Raw genomic sequence first — 26457 nt, 5'->3', positions numbered from 1 at the left:
GCAGATGCTGGAAAAGTGTGTGTGTGTGTGTGTGTGTGTGTGCTCTTGTTTGTAGAGTCTAACATAACTTAGTGAAGAGTTTGTGCTGCCATCTCTGGACAGATAAATGAATCCTCCCATTATGTGCAGATGTGTACTATGACAAATGGACTAAGGCTCCTCTCTACATACAAGCTGTCTGAGCTGCATAACACTTTATTTATAAACTGTTAGACTGAGAGAAGCTTCAATCTTCCAGATCAGTTGCATCTGCTTGGATGAGCTTTTATAGGTCGGCAGCAGTGAGGTGTAAAGTTAGACCATCGTATGACGCCTGACGAAGCACCGTCGCAAGTTTCGGCGTCAGGTCTCTGCCCATATGAAAACAATGGATAAAACAGATCAAAGTATAGTGTTGTGGTTGAGTTACTTTGAACTTTGCATTTGCACTTAAGTGTATCTGGTTTGGACAAAAGGCTAATTGTTTCAGACATCTCCACTTAATCATTTTGACCTATCTTTCTGCCTTTCCTCTCTGCTGCTGGATACTATTAAAATGTTTGTGTGTTCAGCCATCTAGTCTGTCAGCTGTGTAATGATTTGGCACTTTCTTTAAAGAAATGTTGTCATACACCTGATATGATTATGTGTATATAAGCCAGTGTATGCTTTGATGACAAGCAACAACCAAACAAATGCATTGAGTGAAGCATCAGAGAGTTATTTCAAATCATGCACAGCTATGAGGTCATGGAATTAAATTGAATTTCCACATACCATGCCTTTTTTAGCAGATAATAATTCAAATATGACCCAATGAGTTCTCCATTTTATTGTCTGCTTAAGGTGATAAGAGGCATCAACTTCTGCCACATAGTACGGGATAAACGCTGTGATAGATTTGAATTTAGGCTGGTCCCTACAGTATCTAAATATTATGCCCATATCTAGCCTTTCATTTTGTGTTGTGGTGAGTTACGGGACCTTCCCTCATAAATGACATGTTTCTCCACGCAGTCACCAACTTTATTTCTAACAGCTGCGAGAGAGTTATTCCAGCTATTCGACAAGAGACCAGCCGTCAGTCAACAGTTGGGATTTAGACTAACTCAGAGCTAAAATAAATCTACCCAGATGCACACTCAGATGTTTGCTTGAGCCAGAGAAAGGGAAAGGCATTAATACACATGGAATATGACTACCCATACACACAACACAGCAACGTTCTTTAAATATTATGTGTTCTGCCGATGTAAATTGTCAGTAAAGAACAAAACGTTTAATGCTATGTTTGTTTTTCCTGTCCACAGATGAAGTGGCTTCTCCTACAGACCTGCAGTTCTTTGAGGTGTCAGATAAAAAAATAGTTCTCACCTGGACCGGCCCAGGCAGCGAAGTCTCAGGTTACCGCGTCACCGTCGTCCCTGTCGACGAGTCTGGCTCTCCACAGAGGGAGATGACCCTGCCCGTCAGTCAGAACTCCTACATTGAAGTGACACACCTGCAGCCTGGAATACTGTACCGCTTCAGCGTCTATGCCATTCACAATGGAGAGGAAAGCTTACCACTCATTGGGGAGCAAACTACCAGTGAGTATGACGGATGTTCAGTAAACACACACACACACACACACACACACACACACACACACACACACACACACACACACACACACACACACACACACACACACACACACACACACACACACACACACACACAAGTTTGATTTTTGTACCACAGTAAATTTAAACTAGTGTCTGTGTGGAGGTTGGAAAGCAACCTAGAAATGTATGGTGTGCTTTGGAAAATGTTTGTATTGTAAAATATGTGATTTGATTTTGAATCAAACTGTTGCATATCTAACCGTGTTTACTGATGTCTCTCCCCCCCTTTAGAGCCTGATGCTCCCACCGATATCCATTTCACCAACGTGACTGAGGACAGCGCTGTGATGCTGTGGTACGCCCCCCGTGCCAAAGTCAGCGGCTACCGCCTCTTCCTCACCATCGAGGGCTCTAACCCCAAGCAGCTGCGCCTGCCTGCTCGCCTCACTCAGTACACCCTCCTCAACCTGAGGCCCGACACTGAGTACACCGCCACGCTGCACGCAGAGCAAGACAACACACTGAGTGTAGGAGAGAGCGCGGTGTTTACCACTAGTGAGTGTCTGTCTGACGCGTATACAAAAGGGTGCAAAGCCCCGTGGTCACTTGTTCGTGTGCTCCGAAGGTGCTTGCGTTTTGAGGTTTTCTGAATATACGAGCGCTGATCAGGACACACCTGTGCTCTCTCTGTGTTTGTAGACCCGCCGATGGGCAACGCTCCTCATTTCAGCACTGATGTGACCGACACCTCCATTATAATATCCTGGACTCCAGTTCCCCGCATTGGATACAAGGTACATTCACTGCAAATACAGAACTTTTTTGTTTTTGTTATATCCTGCCACCCACTTATACACTCATAAATCTGACCATGTTTCCTGTTCTGTCTCTTAAAATCAACAAGTGGATTGTGTGATTGTCCTTGTCCGACGATTATTTCCCTCCATTTGCTGCGGAGAGAAGACTTAAGTTATATTATTCTTGGTTCAGTTTAGGCCCCTTTAGAGTTAGCTAGCATGGGAACTGCAGACCTCAAGGATAAATGTGATTGGTCCAAATATGTCACACCACAGATGAGAATGTTCTGCCGGCTTCCATGTTCTTGGGAAAACATTGACCTCTGACCCTTACCTCCTGTACCCCCGATCCCTGTGTCTCTCTCTTCCGCCTCTCTGACTCTGTGTTCATTTATCTCCTCAGTTGACAGTACGTCCCAGTCAGGGCGGGGAAGCCCCCAGAGACGTGACCTCCGAGTCAGGGAGTATTTATGTTTCCGGTCTGACTCCGGGAGTAGAGTACACCTACAGCGTCCAGCCAGTCATAGATGGCCATGAGCAGGGAGCCCCAGTCACGCGCCGCATCATCACACGTAAATATAAACCAACTTTTTTGTCACCTTTTGATTCTTGTCTAGGGCTTTTATTGCCTCCTGTTTGTGCCGTTCCTCCCCTGCCACTTTGTAAATCTGACTCCTCTCTTCCTCCTCCTCCTCCTCCTCCTCCTCTTCCCCTCCAGCTCTGTCTCCTCCTACTGATCTGAACCTGGAGTCTAACCCCGGCACCGGAGAGCTCACTGTGCAGTGGAATGGAGCCAGTACACCAGGTACACACACACACACACACACACAAACACACACACACACACACACACACACACACACACACACACCTGCATACCTAGTGTGTATGTGCATAGACACAAATGATTGCATCACTCAACGTATTACGAATAATCAAACTAACTGCTAAATGCCGATCACTAATTTTCTCCCCCTCAAGACATCACTGGCTACAGAGTGACATGCACTCCCACCAATGGACAACAGGGAAACAGCGTGGAGGAGTTTGTGGAGGCGGGGGAGAACTCCTGCACCCTGGAGAACCTCAGTCCAGGAGTGGAGTACAACATCAGCGTTGTTACTGTTAAGGATGACATGGAGAGCACCCCGATATCAACTGTCATTACACCAGGTGAGTGTGAGGGGTTAATCAAGAAGTTTTGCAACTGGAAGGTCTGCATGGAGGCTAATTATGTGGCGTGAGTTTGTAATCGTTTATATGTGAACATGTAAGAGCCTCTTTCAACGGATAATAGCTTTGTTAGCATCACTGCTCTAACTTATCACCAGCAGCTGAGGGGCTATGCAAAATGGTGCTAGCACTGTTTTGCTTTATTTCCTGGGTATATATTCAATATTTTCAATGGAGAAGCTTCATTGAATAACAGCTACAGTCTCACTAGTTAGTTAATATATACCAGGAAAAGCAGCCCTTGGCATTAGCTCTTCCATTGGTGTGATATATTGAATATCTCCACCCACTGGAAGTGGACGGTCCTCGTTGCTCATCTTAACCGCTGCTCCTACATGTCTTTGTCTTGTCTTTTTGTCCGTTGCCTTCCACTTCCTGCCACTCGCCTCCCTCCAACCCTCCTTCCCTCTCCCTCCACCCGTGCCTCCTGTTTGGTTTTTCTGCTGTCCTCTCTCTTTTCTTTCCCCTCCCCTGCACCCTCTCCCCACCACCCAAATCCTCTTTCCACCTACCCAGAAGTCCCACAGCTGACGGACCTCAGCTTCGAGGAAGTGAGCGACACCACGATCAGTCTCCGCTGGTCGCCGCTCAACACCACAGCCATCACCGGCTACAGGATCACGGTGGTGGCGGCCGGCGAGAGCGTGCCCATCTTTGAAGACACGGTGCAGCCAGGCACTGGTCAATACACCGTCTACGGACTGGAGCCTGGTATCGACTATGACATTAGCGTGATCACGGTGACGGAGAATGGCGAGAGTGAACCCACCACACTCACTCAGCAGACCTGTAAGATCCATGTTTCCACTCACACCCAAAAGATTTCCTCTGTTGACAATAATGTACACGTATTATTTAGTGGAAGAGTCATTTAAGTTATGATAGGACAACACCAATCTGTCAAAAGTGTGTCCTTCAGGTTTGTGATTTGTGTTGTCGGTGCAGGAGTCATAAATCACACTGTGAGTGCTGAGCCTATATAATGTTATACGGTTCCCATTAACCCTGGGACATGGCTCTTCAAAGCAAACCTTTTAAGTTGCTGATGTAATTGTTCTGCATGCTGTGTTGTCAGTTTGATAATCCTCTGTGTGTGTGTGTGTGTGTGTGTGTGTGTGTGTGTGTGTGTGTGTGGACCATCTGGTTTTAGTTGAGGGGATTTATCATACTGAGGCTCATTTTGCCCCCCCGATGCAAACACTGCTTGTTCTCTCACTTTTAAGACGTCGTAAAACCTCAGACATAGATTTACACTGAGACACACACACATAAAACAGACTCTTCCCTTTTTTAAAGATGGTGTAGTGTGAATACTTATAGTCATTTCATTTTTTTTCTTGTTCCCCTTTCTTCAGAATAATTTTCTCCTCTTATTTGCATTTTTCTTATCTCCTCACTCTTTTATAGGATTGTCCCACCACCTTTTTACTTGACCAAAAAACAAATCTCATTACTTTCCCATGACCTTTTGAATACGTTTTGAATCATGCTGCTGTCTCTTTTCAACAGCTGTACCGGCCCCCACTGATCTGGGCTTTGGCCAGGTTGGGCCTGACACTATAGAAGTCACCTGGGTCTCTCCCCAAGCCCTGAACAATGCTGATATCAGCAACTTCCACATCAGGTACGACAAGAAACGTGCTCAGCATTTTTGAGCATCTTGAATGCATGCAGATTTTTTTTCCAGAATACAAAAAGACACATAAAACGCATAATACACCGGAGATGATGACATCAGCTCTTTGTTGTTGCTTTTTTAATTACTCAGGTATCACCCCATTGACGATGAAGATGATATTACAGAAACCAGTGTAGGAGGCAGGATTAACAACGTGGTGCTAAGGCGTAAGTTACAGTACAAACAAAGAATCGACAACAATGCCACGATGACACACAGACAACTACATTCATGTCTTCTCCACTGTCCGCAGACTTGCTGCCAAACACAGAGTATCTGGTCAGTGTGGTGTGCGTTTATGAGCAGAGAGAGAGCTCGCCTCTCGTCGGAACCCAGAAAACAGGTGAGTCTTACTCATCTGATTTGACAACAGGAGGATAACACTTCAGAAAAGAAAATGCAATCACACGGTTGAAGATTTTTCCCTGACCTTCGTCCTTTTCTCTGTCCCCCAACAAATCAGCTCTGGATTCACCAGTGGGTCTGCGTTTCTCTGAGATCTTCACCAACTCCTTCACCATCCACTGGCTTGCTCCCCAGAGCAAAATCACCGGATACCGCATGCGTTACCAGATGGTCAGCGGCGGGAGGGCTAAGGATGAGAGGCTGCCCCCCTCCAGGAACCACTTCACCCTGACAGCGCTCACTCCAGACACAGACTACCTGGTCAACATCTACGCTGTGAGCGGGACCCAGGAGAGCCAGCCACTCAGCGGGACACAGAGGACGAGTATGAAATCCTAATTTAATACTTCATTTATGTCACTTACTCAACAAGTTATTATCATGTTGTTTATGTGCTTTCTTTGTCTCCCTCCCTTTCTCCAGTCTCTGATGCTCCCACAGACCTGGAAGTGCTAGACTCCACCCCAACCAGTATCACCGTGCGCTGGGACGCCCCTCCTGTCACTGTGCGCTACTATAGGATCACTCATGGAGAGACAGGTGAGCTACGCTCATGATATTGATTTAAAGGGGTTTTTTTTGTCTGAAACTGTTTTTCGTTTGCTTTCATTGATGGTGTAAATTTTGTATTTGGGAGGGGCAAGTCCTTTTTCTTGTTTTTTTAGGAATTACTAGTCTTTCCATTATTACTAGTTCCATTAAAGATTCCTATCACTATCTGTTCGTCAGTCTACTGATTTTTAAAACACAATATTGGTTTCTTTTAACATATAACACATCTGCCAATCTTCATCCAGGAGGTCACAGTAACCCCAAGGAGTTCACAGTGCCTGGCTCTCAGTCCACTGCCACCATCTCTAACCTGAAGCCTGGTACCGACTACACCGTCACTGTCTATGCTGTGACTGGTAGAGGAGACAGCCCCGCATCCAGCACTCCAATCTATGTCACACACAAAACAGGTACACACACAAAAATGCATTATATTCTCTTTGATGCAAAACACATTTTACCAATTTTCTAGCGATTATCCTGCTTCCCTGAGTTTCCACTCACAGCTTTCTCCTCCTCATTTCTCTCATCTCCTCTGGCAGGGGTCAACTCTCCCTCTGAAATGGAAGTGAAGGAAGTGAATGACAACAGTGTGACAGTGAGGTGGAGCCCTGCCCAGGGCCCAATCAAGGGATACAGGGTGACTGGGGTCCCCAGGAATGGACAGGGGCCATCTTTTACTGAGGTGGTGGCTCCAGGTATGTTCTTTGACCAAGATTGTAGTTTTGTCAGTATTTTTAAGCTTGAATAGGTGTAAACTTTCATCTTGTATCTGACTTCTCAGTTTAGGAAAATCTAATTGTCTTTGTTTACCCCCTTTTTTTTTGTATCCTTTTCCTACTCTTTTCCAGACCAGACAGAGATCACCTTCTCAGGTCTAATGCCCACAGTCGAGTACGTTTTGAGTGTGTACGCTCTTGGGCAAGATGGAGAGAGCTCCCCACTGGTGGTGAACGCTTTAACAAGTGAGGCTTTACACTTTCTAGAGAGTTTGCCAAACTTTCACAAATCCAAAAACAAATATCCTGACATCCCCCCCTTACTCCTCCGACACTTCCCTCTGCTCTCCTCACCTTTTAGATGTAGACCGTCCCAAAGATCTGACCTTCTCAGACATCGACTCCACCTCTCTGCGGATCACCTGGGACAGCCCTGAGGGAATTGTTACGTCTTACCGGGTCTTGTATTCAAGTCCAGAGGAGGGGGAGAGAGAGCTGCGTCCTGCTCTCCGAGGTGATGCCGAGTCCACTGTTATATATGGTCTGCAGCCTGGCACTGAATACACTGTGAAGGTCATCGCCCTGCATGACGACACAGCCAGCACACCACTGGTTGGGACACAAGCCACGGGTATGGGAGGAAATTAGAAAAGGAAAACTGAAAAATAAAATTCAGAAACCATTCTTACTTGACGGTTTACATTGAACGTGTGCCTCTAATCCTCTTATCTTTTCTTTTCTTTTCTTCCCCGCAGCCATCTCACCCCCCACCAACCTCCAGTTCTCCCAGGTTAGCCCTACCTCTTTCACGATGCGCTGGGCTGTGCCGGGTCAGGAAAACCGACTGAACGGCCTCACAGGTCTCACCGGCTACCGGGTGGTGGTTAACCCTAAGAACAAGAGTGGACCGACCAAAGAGATCAACCTGGCCCCAGACACCACTCTGACACACGTCTCTGGACTCATGGTGAGTGTGTGTCTGTGAGTGTTGTCCCTTGTTTGGATCCCCATTACCTTGCAACAATAGAAAAACGAAGAAAAAATGCGCCATGTTCACTGATTGATTATATTGTGATGAATCTCAGGTATTCATGAATTGATTTTATGCCTTAGTGAAATAATTGGGGGGCAGAACACAGGAAGCCATTACAAAAACATTTATAGCCTAATGGAAAGTTCCAGCCTCAGCTTTAACACGCTCAGGATGTGCGGTGACAAACACACACGTGGAGGCATGCGAACTAAATGATCATTACTCACGGACAAAAAGTAATACACAGTCAGGCTCATACATGCACAAGCAGTTATAATGGTAGTGGCAGCCAGGATACTTAAACTCCATTCTTTGGAATTCTGTGACAGACTGATATCTTGCTCTTTTCTTTTTCTCCATCTCCCTTAGGTTGCAACTACCTATGAGGTCCATGTTTACGCCCTGAAAAACTCTCTGACCAGCAGGCCCGTCCAGGGAGAGGTCACCACTTTGGAGAGTGAGTCTCCGACTCGTACACTTTGGCATTCTGACAAACGGTTTTGATGCATGAACACAATGATATGGCATTACCGTGTTCAATTAAGTTCCTGCACCGTGGAAAAAAGAAAGAAATCCCATCATAAAAACCATATACACTCTCTCTCAGTCTCTTTCTCTCCTGGTTTTGTTCATAACCCTTACTTTCTCTCTCCTCATCTACCTCAAGATATCAGCCCACCTCGGCGCGTACGCATCTCTGATGTGAACGACTCTTCCATCACTCTGACCTGGCGCTCCAAGACAGAAACCATCTCCGGCTTCCTGGTTGAGGCCACGCCCACCTCCTCCGCATCAGGCTACATACCCATTCAAAGGACCATCGGCCCTGACTCACGCTCATACACTATCACAGGTACACAGATGTGAGATTGTAAATGCGCAGACTATAAACCGGTAGCTATTAAGCGTCATTGAGAATTTCGTATAATATAATGCAACGATCACCTCAGTTTCTTTATATTACTCTACACACAGTCCGTCATGAAGTTGTCTCTGTTTTCACTTCAGGTCTGGAGCCTGGCACTAATTATAAGATCAACATCTACACACTGAAAGGAAATGGACGCAGTGCACCTCTCACAATGACCGCAACCACAGGTAACCATTAAACTCTGTCCTGCAGGTTCAGTCAGCACTTTGAATGTGACCTGTTACAGATTTGCAGAGGTGGCTAGAAATGTTTTCTTTTTTTTTGCCTTTTCCTGATGCCACGCAGGCAAAATTATATACATACGAACCAGTGTATTGGTGGAGTTGTTATGAGTATTTACTCTCTTGTCCCTTCTCTTCCAGCTAAACCGGTGGTCATCCCGCCCACCAATATCCGCTTCACCTCCCTGAACCCTACCAGCATCTCTTTCACCTGGGAGCCATCTCGCAGCCCAGGGGTCACTGGGTATTACGTCACCTACGAGGAGGCCGGGGGGCTGCCTCGGGAAGTCATCCCCAGACCTCAAGCAGGCCAGAGCTACGCCCTTATCAGTGGTGAGTGCGGAGCATGAGATTTACTGTACACAGATACATACATGCAAATACAGTGATTTAAAAATGCGACTTAAAAAATTTGATATGTATTGTTTGGTCGTAGGTCTGAAACCAGGAACGGAGTATGTCATTAAGATTGTTGCACTCCAAAATGCCTTGAGAAGCACACCTCTAGTGGGCAAAGCCAGAACACGTGAGTACACCCATCGTTCACCTGTTAGCATTAATGCTGTGTGCGAACTTTAGATCTCTGGGGTTTTTTTCTTCTCTTTAAGTGTGTAGTGCTTGTACTTAACAATATATATATTGAAGATGTTGAATGGCAAAAGCCAGTTATGAACAAACTAACAAAAAATTTACCTATCACCCTTTCATCTTAAATTATGTCATTCTGAGGGTACCACATGCTACTGTTGCAGCTACCAAGACTTCCCACAATAATGTTTTCATATATATGTTTTCATCTTTTAGAAATTGTGCCAAGAATTGCAACTTTGCACTTAGGTGATCTCTCCATTGAATTTCATTATATTTATTTGTCTTAACTGTTTTAATGATTAATTTCTCTTACAGGCATAAGACTTTTTTTTTTTTTTTTTTAGCTCATGCAAATAAAATAGCAATGATTACTTCTGTGAGGAAAAAACATTCTCAAGATATAACAGTTGCTACACCTCTTGCAGTTTGAGAGCTATGCTGCACTGACCCCTGCTGGCTTTATTCTCTGCTAATAGAATTACAGAATTCTGCCCTTGGCATTGATTGATAGTCATTTGCGTTCTTCAGTACATACCGTACATACATACTTACACTATTGTTAGCTCTCCTGGGAAAATTGACCCCTTTGCTCAGATTCTCAGGCAGAATGTCAGTTCCTCAAAATGGGCTGCAGGTAAACTGCTGGAAGTGTCATTATAGTGTTATCTTAGCCAGGTAACACCTTTCAGATTATTAAGCATCAAAAACAATAAATAAATCTGCCTTTACATCCCAGATGCTAACTGTAACTCGTACTTTGATAAAATACAAGTCTTAACATATGTCAGTCTGTGTCTATGGGCTACTGCAGCTTGTGTGGATTCACCAGATGCATTTTTATCCTTCAGTTTCTCATGTAATTTGCTTTTCCCTCAGAGAATTCTACAACTGTCATGTTACGAGTATTGCAGCAAAAAATGTGGGCATGTTTCATTGGTTTCCTGTTGTTTATATAGGCAAGCAATGGAAACACAATCGCTATGTACTATTTTTACCTGCTAAGAATTCAGCTGGTGGATCTGTGCATTTGCTTTGCCTTGCTTGCTTCTAACAGCTAGCATACATATGTCTGTTGTCCAATCAGAGCCAGCTACAGATCATCACCTATTGGTCCCTGAGCTGCCTCAGCTTCCTGTTCCTCACCGACCCAGCACTGACATCCTGGATGTACCAGAGCCCTTCGATGACAAGATGTAAGAACCTGTATAATCATGCAGATATCCGAAATCATTAATTAGGCTTCAGAAAGCGAAATTAAAAATACCTCCAATGTCGATGCAGTCAAATATTTCTCATCTTCTTTCTTAATCCTTCTCTTTTTCTGTGTCTAGCTTCAACTCCAACCATGTGCACTTGGCTGGTACTAGTGGCCAGAGCCAACCAGGGCAGCAGGGCCAGCACATCTACACAGAGTACCAGAGCCTAGGCCCTAACAATGGACTTAATGGCCCGTATAGCGGACCCAAAGAAGGCCAGAGACCCACTCTCAGAGAACCCCTAGTCTATATTCCTGTACAAGGCCCTGATGGAAACAGAGTGCCCTTGGTCAAGGTGTGTGCGGCTGAAATGACAAAATGAAAACCTGTATGTGTAAAAATTTGCACATTTCATTTGCACGTGCTATTATCTTGAGTTCAGGATTGCAGTTGATATCAAAACAACCAGCCACAAGATGATGATTATATATTTTCCCTTATTCAGAAATATAAAACTTGATCATGGTGGCTAATACATTAGCTGTCGATCCTTAATATTCACCATAAACGTCTCTGCCTTTTGCTGAGTGATATTATGATCTCACTCTGTGCGTTTGATCTTGTAGGTGAGCGAGGGACCTCTACCAGGTCTTGCATTTGGTTTCCCTGACAATGAGACAGAGTTGCCCCAGGAAGCACAGACAGTCACAACCATCTCCTGGCAACCCATTCCTGAGACCTCAGAGTACGAAGTGTCCTGTAATCCCATTACACACCTGGAGGAAGGGGGCTTCCAGGTATACACACATGCAGTCACTCACGCACGCACAGTCTCTCATGCACAAATTTACTGCTGGAGATGTAAAGAGCACTTGTTAACTTGGACTTCCTCCATATAGATGCGTCTTCCCGGCACATCAAACAGCGCCACACTGATTGGACTGACATCGGGAGCTTCCTATAATGTCGTAGTTGAAGCCGTGACGGGCGGGGCTAAAGAGAAAGTTCTGGAGGAAGTTGTAACTGTTGGAAATGCTGGTACAGTAATCCACATTGGAATTTTCCTTTCATCACAATAAGCTTAAGTATAATGTATATTCAAATTTTATAAAAATCTTTACCATGGATAAAAATCACATAGAGACACTGTAAATGATAAATGTTATTAGCAATGTTTTTGTATTAATGATTTGATAAATATAACATTTACCTTAAATGAATAAGGTAAAGCACATCTCCTGATCTTTTATATCCTAAACTTATATTTTCTTCCATCCCTTAGTTCCAGGTGACATCCCCATTACCACCAACCGGGATGTGTGTTATGACACATTCACACACACCTATCACGAGGTGGGCTCTGAGTGGGAGCGCATGTCTGAGACGGGCTTCAAGCTGTGGTGCCGCTGCCTTGGCCTGGGCAGCGGTCACTTTAGGTGTGATTCATCCAGTGAGTGGCTTAATAACCCCATCCCAGCACGCTTTGCAAAACACCCAACAACACACCATGGAATTAGAAGTTATATAATTCTATGTGATTTACTCAACAGGAATTTATAACAGGGAATTATGAAGTTGGACCTAGAAAGCCAAATTAGCCTTATATCCAAACGGAAATATATCAATTAGTTTAATCACATACATTCTTAATTCTTACAGTAAACACATTATAAATTCCTTTGCTATTACTGTGCAAAAGCCATAGAAGTGTACCGTTCATTTTCTATGTGCTGCAGCATGCAGTAATAAGATCCCAGCATGGGAAACCTTCTCAACATCTGACACTATTTTCTACATAAATACATTGCAAACATAGTGATGTCTGTACAATGTATTGTATGTTACAGCCGGTTAAATTGCTTCATGTTCACTAAAGCAGTTTGCCCATGCTGGCTTCTCTGTTCTGTCTCTGTAAACTGTGAAAACTTCACGGTTGAGACACAGCTAGACTCAGCTAAACTAAGCTAAGCTAACTAGCCAGCATCAGTGTCAGTTTTTTTGTATTGTCCATACAGCTAACATGACAATACCAGAAACTGATATCATCATCCATCAGCATAGGTTTTAGGTCATCACACTGTCTGTACATCTGTGTTTGTCTCCCCACTGGGACAATGTGTATAAGTGTGTATCTTGTTTGACCTACAAGTGTGTTTTGCACAATGAAGATGAATGCCTATTTTTTGCAACACTTTTGAGATGGTGTTTTATAGACACTGTGATTTCATACTGTGTGGAAATCAGTATATGTGAATGATGTGAATCTGCAGTACATGAACTGATGAACTTCCTTCCTTTCACACTCCGGCCCTCACTCTATACACCTTCCTCCCCTCTTCTACATCTCCTCCTCGTGTATTTCTGTTGTTGTTGTTCCCTTCCTTCTCCCTCCTTTTCTTTCTTTCCATCTCTCGGTTTCTCCTCCTCTAGAGTGGTGTCATGACAACGGCAACAACTATCGCATCGGTGAAAAGTGGGATCGCCGCGCTGAGAATGGTCACATGATGAGCTGCACTTGCCTGGGAAATGGCAAGGGAGAATTCAAATGTGAACCCCGTGAGTACAGACACATACATGAGTTAACTGCAGAGAAGTTTACTAAATAAAGAAACTGCTGGCCTCTTACACTTCCTGGTTCATGCACAGTCTAAATACACACTGTGGTTTACATGCACTTACACCACTCTTACTCTTACACTTTATTTTCTACATAGAGTAGTAGATCTTCAGCAGTTGTTTTAAGCATGATTGATTTAATCATTGTACTCGGGTACCGTTGGTCTTTAACATGTGACTGTAATCCTCCAGATGAGTCGACATGTTATGATGATGGGAAAATGTACCAGTTGGGAAACCAGTGGCAGAAAGAGTATCTGGGCGCCATCTGTACCTGTACCTGCTACGGAGGACAACAGGTGGGTAACACTCTGTGTATGCGTGTGTGTGTGTGTGTGTCTATTCCCTGCTGCTTCAGGGGTAATGTTGAAAGTACAGGCAGAAACTCATTTAGGTGTGTACTACCCCTAGAACTGCATGGTGGAAATGTTTGTGTGTGTGTGTGTGTACATTAACCTTTCCGTCTCCTTCTGTAGGGCTGGCGTTGTGAGAACTGCAGACGGCCGGGGGGACCGACAGATGTGGACGCTGACCTCCTGCAGCCTGTTAGCTCAGATGTCTTCGACCGGTACAGAGAAAATGCTCTACGCAAACTGGTCAGTGTCTCACTACAAATTTTACCACTAATATTCTACTCTACCCTTTCCATTTCACAGCATTTTTAACCACCTATTAATCGAGGAAAAAAGAAACGACTAAATTATATATAGTCAGTGTATAAGGATGTATAAATAAGCATTAACAGGGATGTCTATGTAATTTTTTGATTTGTTTGATCAGGACATGTTGTAATATAGATTGAATTTAATATCCTGCACATTTTTTTCACTCATTTATTCAATTACACAAAAGGTTCATTTTGGTTCATCATTGATTTTGTAGAACTTGGTGTAAGTCTAGTTAAAACTAATCCTGTCCTCCTCTCTGTTTTCCCTTGATTTTCTTCCTTGTCCAGAACATCCAGTGTCCGATTGAATGTTATAGGCCCGAGCTGCTTGCAGATGCTCACAATCCCTCAGAGTAGAGAGAAGAGGGGAGAGTGAGTAAAGAAGGAAGACGTGAGACCCCTTACAAGAAGGAAGCCTCCTCCTGCTTTCATGAAAAGAAGACCTTTGCATTAGATAAGTGCCTTAAAAGGTCTTCCCCACACCAAATTTTAGTGCCTTAAGACTTTTCCACACCAACGTCTGTGCCTATTCAAAGATCTGTCCAGCTTCTCACGTTGGCTGTGCTCCTCTCTTCTTCAGCAGAAACGAGGAGTTCTTCATCAGATGATTTTTTTGACACAAATCTATCAGAGCACAAATCCTGCTGCTTTTTCAGCTCAGCTGCGTACCCCAAACACAAACACACACACGCACCAGACGCAGTATTGTTGTGTACTTTTACTGTTGCATTAGGACTTTTGTAATTTCAGAACATTCCATCATAGTTCTCTTTGAACAAAACACACCACTACTAGTGTCCGTCCCTGATAATACCTGTAGCCACATTTGTTGTATTTCCCTTTTGAGTCTCACTGTGACTAATATATATTTTCAGAAGACATTTAGATAATGATAGAATGCATTTTGTGGGCCCTTAGACATTTCCAAATCAGGAGAGAGAGATGTTTTGCAAAGGAAATCCAAAGCCATGCATTTCATATATTAACCTTGTTGCCCAAAACAACTTTTACAGCTCCTGTCTCAGCTTGACTGACCTAGACAGACCCGACAGTCAGATTTTCAATCAAACTAATTAGAAAGTTTAAAGCTCAATCAGCATTCTTTGAAATGAAGGGGATTGTAGTTGTAATGTCTGTCTGTCACTCTGTGGTCAGTGTATTTCTATTTTGATGAGCGGAACAACTGGTCACCCAGATTTCTCTTTGAATCACAAGAAATACAGAACTACAAACTTTCCTAAAAAGATAAGCACTGTTACTTTTGAGTTTGTATTAAAAACATTGCCTTGCCGTTATTACTGTGTAGGCTGTTGAAGTCACCATGAAGATGTGATTCTGTGATCTGTAATGTGGGTGTTTTTAAAAAGAACATAAGGTATAGCACCTCTAAAATCTATAAAGCCGAAGCTGACTGACCAAAAGTTAAACTCTTATTTCAAAAATGAATAGGATAATTCACCATTATTTCCAAGTGAAATGCATTTTAATTACATAAATGTTTGTATTTTTTTAAATTCATTTCTTTTATTTATCCCTTTTTATTCAGGCATTTTGTTCAATGCTATTTTGGGGTGTACACTTTATTTTTGATTAACATGTTTTTATATTGTTGGTGCCAAACTCTGAACTACTGTGGACTGAATCTTTTTAATAAACTGAAAAAAATCCTAACCAGTTATTGTCAGTTTCTTTTGTTGTTGTTTCCAGTTAATGCCTTATGTGATGTTCCACTGACTCCAGGAAACAAAGCAATGCAGCTTAAGATCTTGTTTGACAGAAGGTCCATGTGTTTGCTGGTCATTCCATTTTCCTCTCAGAAACAGATCAAATACACAAATTAAAACACATTGGTGACAATGGGATTTTCAGTCCTCTCAGCTGTTGCAGGGCATGATGTTTCAAAGAAACACACCTGTATGTGTTATTTAAAACACATGTTTCAAAGCAAAGCACATTTTACACCTTGACTCGGTGCTAACCCCTGAGCCAAGTCATTATGTTGCTCTGTACCTGTCTTCAATGCAATTGTTGAATCAATTAATTCAACAAACAACAATTAACCTTAGGATTTATAAATCCCAGGTTGCACAGAACTTCAGAAAAGTTACTTATTATTCCTTATGTAAATAAAGAGTATGGTATGTGTACACATTTTGTAGTTTATCTAAATGTCTTTTACAGTGTAATATATTAAATGACACAGGTTTACTGTAAACAAGGTCTGTGGAGCTTCCAACTAGACTCATTATTTCTGCATATACAGTATATATTTGCTATTTGGAGAATGTAGAAGTTTGTTTAAATTCTTATTTTGGTTGATTCATTTGTAAATGTTTTTATGTTTTGGGTTTTTCATGGTCTCTTAACTCTTTGGGTTTTTTCTTGTGCTCCTGTAATGTGAATTTCCCCTCTGGTAATAAGTGAAGTAATATCTAAATCTTAACACTTTTCTGTAACAGACGTCTCATTCTTAAGTGTGAATTTAATGCCTACTGTGCCCTGTGTTTCTATATAGTTATTTCTAAATATACTCAGTTTTAACGAATTTAGTTTGGTACGGTATGGCATATGAAACACGCAGAATATACTAGATGGGAAAGTAATAAGAAGTTTCAGTTGTTTTTCATATTTTATTTTATTTAATTTTTTACAAATAATTTTATTTACAGGCCTCTCAAACCTATCTTCTTCCACAAAAGGTAACTTTTGCATTTTCATTGTGGAGGTGGAATGACTTGATTCCCTTGTTTCTTTCGCTTCATGGTTTTGCTCAGTGTTTGACGCCCCCCACATGATAGAAATTATCCCAAAATAAAAAACCGTCATAGGAGCCCCAGGCCCATTCTATGCCTCTTCTGTAGTCGCTTTACCATCTGATATTGCACACATAATTGCTCTCTGATGATCAATGCATAAATGCGAGGTATTTTCTTTTGGAAAGGACCCAAGTAAGCAAGAACATCCCACACCTGGCAGCTAAGATTTGTCTCAGACAGCAACTGGAAATTCAACATATTTTATATCCACAGAAAACAATTTAATGACACAACAGGCTTTATGCCAACATCTTGCCTTCCTTCCTGGACCCGTGTTCAATTACTGTTTGTGTGTGAGCATGCCTAACTGTGTTATATAGCAGCTTATTTTTGAAAATGTTGTTATTGTGATTTTGGAGGCTTGAGCTAGATAAACAAACAAAATTAACAAATCATGGTCTGTGATTGTAATAAATATTAAAATATAATCATTTAGGAGTTAGCAGAATGAATGGGGAGAATTTCATGATAGTTGTGTGATTGCTATGTGGTAACGTCCTGCTGATTCCCTATTCAGTTGGGACGTTGAGCTGGTTCAGTGGCAGACTTTGACTGACCACTAGAGGGCAGCATTTATACATGGTTCAAATTAGTAAAGAATTAGTTATTGAAAACAATCATATGAAGCTTTCATAGTAACATTATTTTCATTTTGTGCCACTATCATGCTATTTCTACTCAGTTCTCTCATGTAGGAAACTGACAACTACTTTTTCACCAGTCAGGCTAGTGTTCATTTAAGTCTGCAGTGTCAAACCAGCTGATCTGAATACACTCTCAACAATTTAATACGACCATTAAGTTGGCTGGTGATTCTACGCATTCCTCATTTTGTTTCCTTTCTCATATGTGCAATTGCAAAAGTAAAACAGATACTTTCAATCATATTTAGTTTTGAAACACACAATAGTTCATTTTTCATCCGTAACTCAAACTCTTAAACCATATATGTAATTTATTTGTAATTTATAGTCAGAATTTCCATCTTTGCAAATATTATTTGTAAATGTTTTTTGTAATTTTTACATCTTATCATAAAACATATGTCTCTTTTATCTAAATGAATAGTAGCATCTTAAAGAAATATTCTATATCTTACCAAAACAACTTAATAGATAGGCATTTATGAAATACTTGAAAAATACTGTTTCATAGTTGCAAAACACACATTTCCCGTCAATATCGTCTCTGAATCTTGAAAATACCCGGATTACAGGATAAATCAAGTGTATAATTCTAAATCAAACTTCTCTAATTTTGTTTATAACACAGTATTTCTTATTGTAATGCTAAACTTTTTTCCATTTAATATTTTCAAATCTTGAGTTCCAAAACAGTTTGACTGGGAGAGTTTTGAACCCCTGGCAAAGTCTCCTATGACTATGATTACATTTTTTGTCTGTGAAGCATATATCATCTAACATAATATTATGATATGTGATAATAATATGAATGTGGAGCCGCCCACTTCACTCTATAGCAATAGGATCCGTCTGCAAATGAAGCTGCGCTCAATAGTGATGTTTGATACCACCGATTTCCTTTCCAATCCGATACTGAGTAAAATTCAAGCTGGTATCGGCGATACCGATCCGATACCGATACTTTGTTCAAATACACCTAATGTGCCTGGTAAATCTAAAAAAAAGGAGTGTATTTCAGATAGCTTAAGAATACAAGACATCAGAGTCACTTATTTAGCTATTTATTTTAAACTCAGAAGTATACTGAGGTAGCGGCCTCATTCACAATATAACCGAGCTATTACAACAACAGAAAAACCAGAGTGTTTGAAAAAGGTGTTTCCATCACTAATAAAAGACCATAAGTAAAATAATAATCTCCAAATAGCCTAGAATAAGGGGATACAAACACTTGCTGTTTTATAATCCTGAGTGACTCAAAAATTGCCAGTAAAATATTTAATTAAATAGATACCACAATATTTGCACAAGTTGGTCAATACCAACATTTTAAAATATTTATGTAACAGTTAAAGTAAATTAGTCTCATTGTAAATAATAATATTTATATAGATAAAATTTTATTTTTTTTATCCATCTTTTCCAGTCGGCTATATATTTTTCTAAGTTCACCATGGCTGTTTTATCACAATTGCTCTGTATAATTTAATGTCACCTAGTCTATGTAATCCACTTTAAATGATCGATATTTTAGGAAACCTTACCTGAATAAATCTAGGCTTTATATGTGAGATTATCTCAGTGATACACATATAAGGCTATTACTCCAAGATGAACTCATGCAGCTATATGTTGAAGCATGTATTCATTTTTGTTACTTGTCTCATAACCATATAACAACTCCAACAGCAACAGTGCTTAGCGGCGCTTAAAGCTCCGCATTTTCTCTCTCTCTTTACCTGGGTAATGTCTGGCTGTAGCACCGAAGGACTCCGCCAGAGACGTCTGCCTTGCCCTTGCACCTGATATATTTTGCGGCTGCTCTTCTGCCCGCCTCTGCACAAATATCTCATATTCGGTTTTGTGGTTTGTTTGTAAGTGTTTTACTAGATTTGTTGTGTTGCCACAACTCTTCACGGTTCTCCCACAAAGGACACACACTGCATCCTGGCTGTTTGTGGAGCTAAAATAGCTCCACACATGGCTTCTCTTCCGCTCCGCCATTGAATTACACACACACTAAGCGAGAGACGAGTGAGCAGCAGCGTGCCAGCGTGCCACTGCGCTTACGTATTAGGCACTTACCCAGGCGGAAGAAAGAGTATTTCCTACCAGCAGCGTGTCATTTAGACAAGATCTGAATAGTTTAGTTACTTTCCACCGTATTCCTGTTATTACCGCAAATGACTGAAGTATCGAAAGTATCGATATTTTCATTTGAGAATCGATTTTTAGAGCATACAGATCTGGTATCGGAAGTATCGATATTTCAGTATCGATCCACACATCACTAGCGCTCAATCTCTCATCCCCGAGCGCAGTTTAGCCGCGGTGTTTCTGGTTTAACAGCGCCGTGCTGGACAGGTGACAGGTGTGTCTACGGTGTCTGTACTTTGAAAGACGTTACAGCAGGTAAAGGGACAAAAATTAACGAGTTCACTCGGGTGTTATGTTTACATCAATGCCGATCGGAGCCGATAAATACCCGCGTCTACTGCAGAGTCATTTGAACCGGATGTGAATGCCGATTAAACCCTTTTCCGATAATGACTTTAGCGGGTTTTTTGACCAGTGGGAAATGGGCTTCACAGTTACGCCCCTCTATTCATAACGTATGGTGACGTCACTTCCTTTTTTTACAATAGCTTTTAGCGGGACAAACGTTAGAGACAACTCGTGTGGGATCTCCTGAATATACGAGAAAATGGAAAACATTTGCCTTAACAGTTTAATCCTGAAACTGCACGATGTGAACGCGGTGAAGTTTGGAGAGTACAAGACAAAGAGCGGCATGATGACACCTATTTATATCGATCTGAGAGTTCTGGTATCGCACCCTGTTCTCATGAATCAGGTAAACACGTCTGTCTTTTACTGATCATAGTCTGACTGACTTTTGAATTTTTTTAAAAAAGTGCCGTAGGAATGAGTCTTAAAACCCGAAAATAGTTAGCATTTTAGCACTTTCGGTTTCCTCGTCTGGAGGTCTTCCGGTTTAGATTAGATAGCTGAACTAAGTTCTGTGGTTAACACAAGCTCATAACATTTTCACGTTTTATTCTAAACATAAAATACGTAAGTAAATAGCCCAGCTGTGAGGTTCTTTACGCTTTTACGTCCTCTAAGAAGGCCGGTTGCTGAATAAGACTACAGACTTGATGGCCCACGTGGGCTGCCTCTAATTTCAGGGAATCCATGCTTCAGAGGCGGAGGGGAGGGACTGCAACCAACTCTGACACAGTCCCGTAGACTAGAGGGAGTGAGTTTAATTCACATGTTCACACAACTGCAGGTTAACCCTTTCACAATCCCTTGTGAAAGGGATTGTGATTTCACAATCTCTATATGTATGTATGCATACATACATGCATACATATACTGCAGTCCTTCCACAATGAGTTGTGTGAACAACCTGCAGTTGTGTGAACATGTGAATTAAGCTCAGCTATTTATATATATATATATATATATATATGACAAACATAACCCTTTCACAATCTTTACTCCCCCAAACATATATTGTTCTAAACATGTTCAGAGCAGACACAAGTTTCCATTTTACTTTTGACACATTTTAATTTATTTTTTTAAAACATGGAGGACGATGGGGTTAAGCTGTGTGGGGGGGGGAAGGCTCACACATGGAATACCTGTTAGAGCAACGCTTAGATAAGTTTCATTTCTTTTTGTTATTTCGAACCAAACACTTGTCCGTACGCAAAACTATTATATGAGCATACATTGAATTTCCATATATGAAATATATATAAATAACATAGCCTATATGTAATAATTATACAACACCTGTTAGAAATGTGAACAATTCAGGTTCCAGCTATACCCATTAACTAATTAATTAACATTAATTTATGGAGTTTAAACATGATGAGGGACATAAAATGTGCTGACCCTCAGAGGAATGGTTGGGAAATGACCGCCTTTTTGCATCAGTTACAACACTGCTACTTAAAAATTCGTTTGCAGCTGCAAACCTTATTTCTTGTTTTATTTGCAGGTGGCAAGTCTCATCTACGAGCGAGTGCAAGAAGAGGAGCTAAAGTTTGACTCAGTGTGTGGGGTTCCATACACAGCCCTGCCTTTGGCCACAATTATCTGCTCTAGACATGAACTGCCCATGCTCATCAGGAGAAAGGAGGCCAAGGACTATGGTGGGTGAGAGGGAAGGATAGTCAGGCTCATTTGATTTAGTTCTGACCTTGCATTTATTCAGCAAAGCCCTAGAAAGCACAATCATTCTGTTATGTGAAGTTTGTTAGGATGGATAAGATTTGTCATGTTGTGTAACACTTGATTTTTAATCTGCGTGGTAATAGCGAGCAGAAACACAATATGACAAGATCCTCTTTCATTAAGATTTTTGCCAATTATGATATCTTGATACTTTACCAAGCTGCTACTGCGCTGCTCTCTGTGGGTTGATATTTTTGCTTATGCACCAGTCTTTCTATCACTGATAGAAGAAGGGCAACATGATTTGAACATTGAACTATTATGATAATTAAATATAATAACTATTCTACGAATATTTTTAAATAGTTACTGGTTTTAACTAGGTGTATTATTAATTTTTTTTTTTTTTTTAAAGCAGTGGATATCAACCTGATGTAAGTGAACCACAGGTCTTGAAAGCAGAGTTTTGCACTCTTCACACATAGATGATTGAAACAAACATATAAACCAGATTTTTCAGAAAATTTTGCCGCACTGGATGTTGACTTTGCCAAAGCCATCAATAAGTGACAAAGTTAAGTTTGTTTAAAATATGGACTATAAGCCTCCTGATGTAACCCTGCTAGGAACCAAGCGTATGGTGGAGGGGTCGTATCGTGAGGGGGATCGGTGTCTGATCATTGAGGACACAGTGACTACGGGCAGCAGCATCCTGGAGACTGCTGAAGTGCTCTACAAAGAGGGACTGAAGGTTCAGTATCAAATTACAGTGGTGATGATAATGTTACAGTGATCCCCTATTAAAAGTGATTGATCATTGTATAGGTTATAGAATTCCATCAAATACAGTGGGGCAGCAGCATACAAGAGTCCTTTCAAAATAAATAAAATAAAATGCTGTCATTTTTTAATTAAATATTTGTTTATTGTTTATTAGGTGACAGATGCCATTGTACTAATGGACAGAGAGCAAGGAGGTGTGGAGATGTTGCATTCTAAGGCAATCAAGCTCCATCCTATCATCTCCATGTCCAAGCTGCTCAGTGTGCTGCAGAAAGGTGACCGCATCGATGCCCAAACTGTTAAGAGAGTCCGCAAGTTCATCACGGACAACAACACTTTCAGGTACAGCTGTGTAGCTTTTCCCTTACAGGAAAAATAGGATAACAAGTATTAGTGTGTCTGTTTTAATGCTCCAAAACCTCCAAAGTAACATTTTCAACTTGTCTCTTTCAGGCCCAAGGAGGAGAATGGCAATGGAGTTCCTGCCACCAAGAAGCCACGTGTGGAGCAGAACCTGCAGCTGAGTTACGCAGACAGAGCCAAACTTCCAAGTATGTTGTCTTGCAGCCAAATATAATTGACAATATGTCTTTGGAAGGCCACATCCAACTTGAAAATATTATGCTTTTTATCATCTGCTCTCTGTCCTATGGTGCACAGACATTCACCCTCTGGCATCAAAGCTGCTGAAGATCATGGAGGATAAGCAGTCTAACCTCTGTGTGTCTGCTGATGTGACCAGCAGCGAGGAGCTTCTTCAGTTGGCCGACTCTCTAGGTCCCAAGATCTGCATGCTGAAGACACATGTAGACATCCTCAAGGTAGGAGTGTAACCGGTCCCTTTGTTGCAAAGAGAACTTTGTCAGGACAAATAAACTGATCTTATTGTCTTGTGTGCTAACAGGACTACACAGTGGCCTTCAGCCAGAAACTGCAGGTATTGGCCAAGAAACACAACTTCCTCATCTTTGAAGATCGCAAGTTTGCTGACATTGGGAACACAGTCAAGCATCAGTACGAAGGTGGGAGGATTTCATGTATTTTAGTTATTTATTTATTTTGGACGTGTTTATTCCAGAATTTTCTGTTATCAAAATTACTTTAAAAAAAAAACTGTGTCATTAATATTCACAGTAACCATGTATCTGTTCTCCAGGTGGTTTGTACCAGATCTCATCTTGGTCCCACATAGTGAATGCTCATGTGGTGCCGGGGCCGGGGGTGGTGGCCGGTCTGAGTGCAGTAGGAAAGGCTCTGGGCCGAGGCTGTTTGCTAATCGCGCAGATGAGCTCCCAGGGGTCGTTGGCTACTGGTGAATACACAAAGGCTGCGGTACGTGTGTCTCTCCTTAAGCCTTTTTAAGTTTGCTTAAATGGCTTGTCTACCAGTTTACAGCGGTTTATCTCTGATTTCTGTCCTTACAGCTGAAGATGGCAGAGGATCACTCAGACTTTGTGATCGGCTTTATCTGTGTTTCTAAGATCAACAAGAAGCCAGAGTTCATCCACATGACCCCTGGGGTTCAGATGCAGGCTGGAGGTAAACTGAAGACTTTTGATCAGACCTCCATTGGTAATTTTTTTTTTTTTAATCTTTTGGTTGAATTTCATGTAATTTACATTCACATTTAAGTATTTGAAGTAAAGAAATGACATTGTGTATTTTTACAGGAACATTCAACCATACCCACATAAAAACATGTGTGCAATGTTATAGGAGTTCATCTTTGATGTGTTGTACTGTTCTTCTTGTTGGTGTATTACTAGAAGAAGTACAACACAGTTGAACCATATGCAGTGTGATCTAATGAGACACTCATTTGATTTGAAATGAGACATTCACTATAATGGTGTGTTTACATAGAAACAGTCAACCGCTTCATGTGTTTCCGACAGAGCAGAAGCTTTCCTGTTTGAATCAACCCAGTTGTCTACACAAGCTGCCTAATGGCTCATGTTTTCCTCATGCTATCCACCAGGGAGCATGACCTGAGCTATATGTTTCATGTGTGTAACTGCTGTGATCGCCTCTGAGGCTCTGAGTGTTTCCAAAGCACAAGTAACCTACAATTCAGACTTTGAGCTTGGAGGGTGTTTTAGATGTGTTCATGTTGGGTAAAGAGACAAAAATCCATAACTTTTGGAAAATCTTTGCTTTCTTTTTGTGTTGTGACTCACCTTCAACACTTGGTGGCACTATGATACAATAAATAACATCTGACTCAGTTTTCAGTAGGCTGACATTCCCCAACAACCTCCCCCTTTCTCTACCGCTCCTCAGCCATGTCTCCCATCTCTCTCTGTGTCTCTCTCTTTACAGGTGATATGTTGGGCCAGCAGTACTCAACTCCGGAGGAAGTTATCCACAACCATGGTTCTGATGTCATTATTGTGGGACAGGGTGTGTTGGAGGCCCCTGATAGGCTGAAAGCTGCCGAGTCTTACAGAAAGTCAGGCTGGGATGCTTACACAAAGAGACTGAGCCAGAGTGGACAATAAGAGCTCAGGTGTAGCATCTGTGTCATTACATCTCATTTCAAATTTAAACTATCGATGTAATGATGATCTCTGCAGATGAACTAGAACTATTACATTTTACATTGTCCAGGAACAGGATTGTGCACGTTATTGTGCATATAGTCATATGTATACATGTGCATCTGTACACCACACTGCCAAACCAAAATACACACCTGTTCCTGCACAAATACATAGTTTATTAACATTTGTAGGGGATACCTGGCAGGAGTAGGGAATCAGACACTTTGTGTTCTTCTGATTCCCTCCTATTGACCTGACATCTGATGCTCTGAGGTAAATGTCTCCAATTGGAGATAAACGGCAGCTTCCCTATGATAGATAGTTTTATATAAATGTTTTTTCAATTGTGTGTTCTGCTGTGGGCTGCTCAAATATAAATCTAGATGTCATTCCACCAACAAAGATGACCATCTTCCAGCCAGCGTGAAGCCTTTATTTGTCACAAACCTACAGACTTGTCATACAGGAGTGGGTGTGGCTAAAACTGTTTAATTATATAACACTTCTGTTGAAATTATGAGTATATTAAGCACACAGTGGAGCATCTTTTGTATGTTGAGTTGCGCAGTCTGCATTTTCCTCATCACTGTTCACAAGGGCACACACATACTAATTAGTGCAAGACAGTATCTTTAATTCCTCTAAATACTAAATCATCTCAACTAGTAACTTTTTTGTGCTGTATTTCCATTGATAAAGTGGAAGTAAAAGGACAATTAGCTTTTCCACCTAAACTCTGGCCACCTCATGGATCCTGCAGGGAAAAGAAAAGAAGAAGGAAACGTATTGGATTGTTACAAAGAAGTCTCTGACATTTCTCTCTCCATCTTATCTGGTCTGTGGGACTGTAACATTACAGTTGTACCCATCCACACACAAGAAAGGTCTACTGGGAGAAGTATGCTGTTGGATCGGTCAAGGTAACATTCAGTGTATCCAGTGTATTGTTTCTTTCCATGTGCCACAATTATTTAAACAAATAATTATTCTTGCCATATGTTGGAGTGTTTTGTAAATATGCAAATACTATTTTTTTATACATAATAGCAGTTTGTGTTTTCCCTTTCCACACTGATCCATGTTTCATCGCATGTTTAAATCTTTTATATGAATTAAAATGATATTCTGTTTATCACATTTATTTTTAAGTCGTGGTCATCATCAATGCTTCTGAAAATAACATGGAGTTGAATATTATGATTAAAATACTTGTTTGGAAACTCGCTGTCTCTGATTTGTTATTGAGAAACTTAACTGT

At 41.4% G+C, this 26457-nt stretch overlaps 2 protein-coding genes across 3 annotated transcripts in view; both read left to right on the top strand.

Moving 5' to 3' along the window:
* Nucleotides 1–15896, top strand: part of fn1a (fibronectin 1a) — a 31580-nt gene extending 15684 nt beyond the window's left edge. The window contains exons 19-49 of the mRNA XM_056389171.1: nucleotides 1290–1568; nucleotides 1878–2141; nucleotides 2286–2380; nucleotides 2787–2955; nucleotides 3102–3188; nucleotides 3365–3556; nucleotides 4133–4405; nucleotides 5126–5240; nucleotides 5385–5461; nucleotides 5548–5637; nucleotides 5758–6024; nucleotides 6123–6239; nucleotides 6497–6661; nucleotides 6794–6949; nucleotides 7103–7216; nucleotides 7332–7601; nucleotides 7726–7937; nucleotides 8373–8460; nucleotides 8671–8856; nucleotides 9012–9101; nucleotides 9297–9488; nucleotides 9592–9681; nucleotides 10831–10939; nucleotides 11078–11297; nucleotides 11569–11739; nucleotides 11842–11980; nucleotides 12225–12392; nucleotides 13373–13498; nucleotides 13751–13857; nucleotides 14035–14154; nucleotides 14514–15896. Coding sequence (XP_056245146.1) covers nucleotides 1290–1568; nucleotides 1878–2141; nucleotides 2286–2380; nucleotides 2787–2955; nucleotides 3102–3188; nucleotides 3365–3556; nucleotides 4133–4405; nucleotides 5126–5240; nucleotides 5385–5461; nucleotides 5548–5637; nucleotides 5758–6024; nucleotides 6123–6239; nucleotides 6497–6661; nucleotides 6794–6949; nucleotides 7103–7216; nucleotides 7332–7601; nucleotides 7726–7937; nucleotides 8373–8460; nucleotides 8671–8856; nucleotides 9012–9101; nucleotides 9297–9488; nucleotides 9592–9681; nucleotides 10831–10939; nucleotides 11078–11297; nucleotides 11569–11739; nucleotides 11842–11980; nucleotides 12225–12392; nucleotides 13373–13498; nucleotides 13751–13857; nucleotides 14035–14154; nucleotides 14514–14582 — 4817 coding nt within the window. The 3' untranslated portion in view covers nucleotides 14583–15896. The remainder of the gene's footprint in view (nucleotides 1–1289; nucleotides 1569–1877; nucleotides 2142–2285; nucleotides 2381–2786; nucleotides 2956–3101; nucleotides 3189–3364; nucleotides 3557–4132; nucleotides 4406–5125; nucleotides 5241–5384; nucleotides 5462–5547; nucleotides 5638–5757; nucleotides 6025–6122; nucleotides 6240–6496; nucleotides 6662–6793; nucleotides 6950–7102; nucleotides 7217–7331; nucleotides 7602–7725; nucleotides 7938–8372; nucleotides 8461–8670; nucleotides 8857–9011; nucleotides 9102–9296; nucleotides 9489–9591; nucleotides 9682–10830; nucleotides 10940–11077; nucleotides 11298–11568; nucleotides 11740–11841; nucleotides 11981–12224; nucleotides 12393–13372; nucleotides 13499–13750; nucleotides 13858–14034; nucleotides 14155–14513) is intronic.
* Nucleotides 15897–19078: 3182 nt separating this feature from the next.
* LOC130177575 (uridine 5'-monophosphate synthase-like) lies at nucleotides 19079–26175 on the top strand. 2 transcript variants are annotated; one of them, XM_056389449.1, is made up of 10 exons: nucleotides 19079–20539; nucleotides 21701–21854; nucleotides 22503–22627; nucleotides 22814–23001; nucleotides 23113–23210; nucleotides 23320–23480; nucleotides 23564–23681; nucleotides 23816–23991; nucleotides 24084–24231; nucleotides 24979–26175. In XM_056389449.1, the coding sequence occupies exons 1-10, from the start codon at nucleotides 20390–20392 to the stop codon at nucleotides 25155–25157; spliced, it is 1497 nt and encodes a 498-aa protein (XP_056245424.1). In that variant the 5' UTR covers nucleotides 19079–20389; the 3' UTR covers nucleotides 25158–26175. The 2 variants fall into 2 exon arrangements, with proteins under 2 accessions (XP_056245424.1, XP_056245425.1); XM_056389450.1 differs by having other exon boundaries at nucleotides 19084–20539; nucleotides 24084–24198.
* The last annotated feature ends 282 nt before the right edge of the window (nucleotides 26176–26457 follow it).

This window comes from Seriola aureovittata, chromosome 11, assembly GCF_021018895.1.
Source record: "Seriola aureovittata isolate HTS-2021-v1 ecotype China chromosome 11, ASM2101889v1, whole genome shotgun sequence".
Taxonomy (NCBI): Eukaryota; Metazoa; Chordata; class Actinopteri; order Carangiformes; family Carangidae; genus Seriola; species Seriola aureovittata.
Note: the sequence above shows the minus strand (reverse complement) of the source record. Positions and strands in the feature narration are given on the sequence as shown.

Bases quoted from the DNA above. Each gene is read 5' to 3' on its own strand.
- LOC130177575 (XM_056389449.1), top strand. From the start codon at position 20,390: ATGGAAAACATTTGCCTTAACAGTTTAATCCTGAAACTGCACGATGTG. The intron at 23,211-23,319 runs GTATGTTGTCTT...TATGGTGCACAG, and splicing joins AGACAGAGCCAAACTTCCAA to ACATTCACCCTCTGGCATCA. The intron at 24,232-24,978 runs GTAATTTTTTTT...CTCTCTTTACAG, and splicing joins TTTTGATCAGACCTCCATTG to GTGATATGTTGGGCCAGCAG.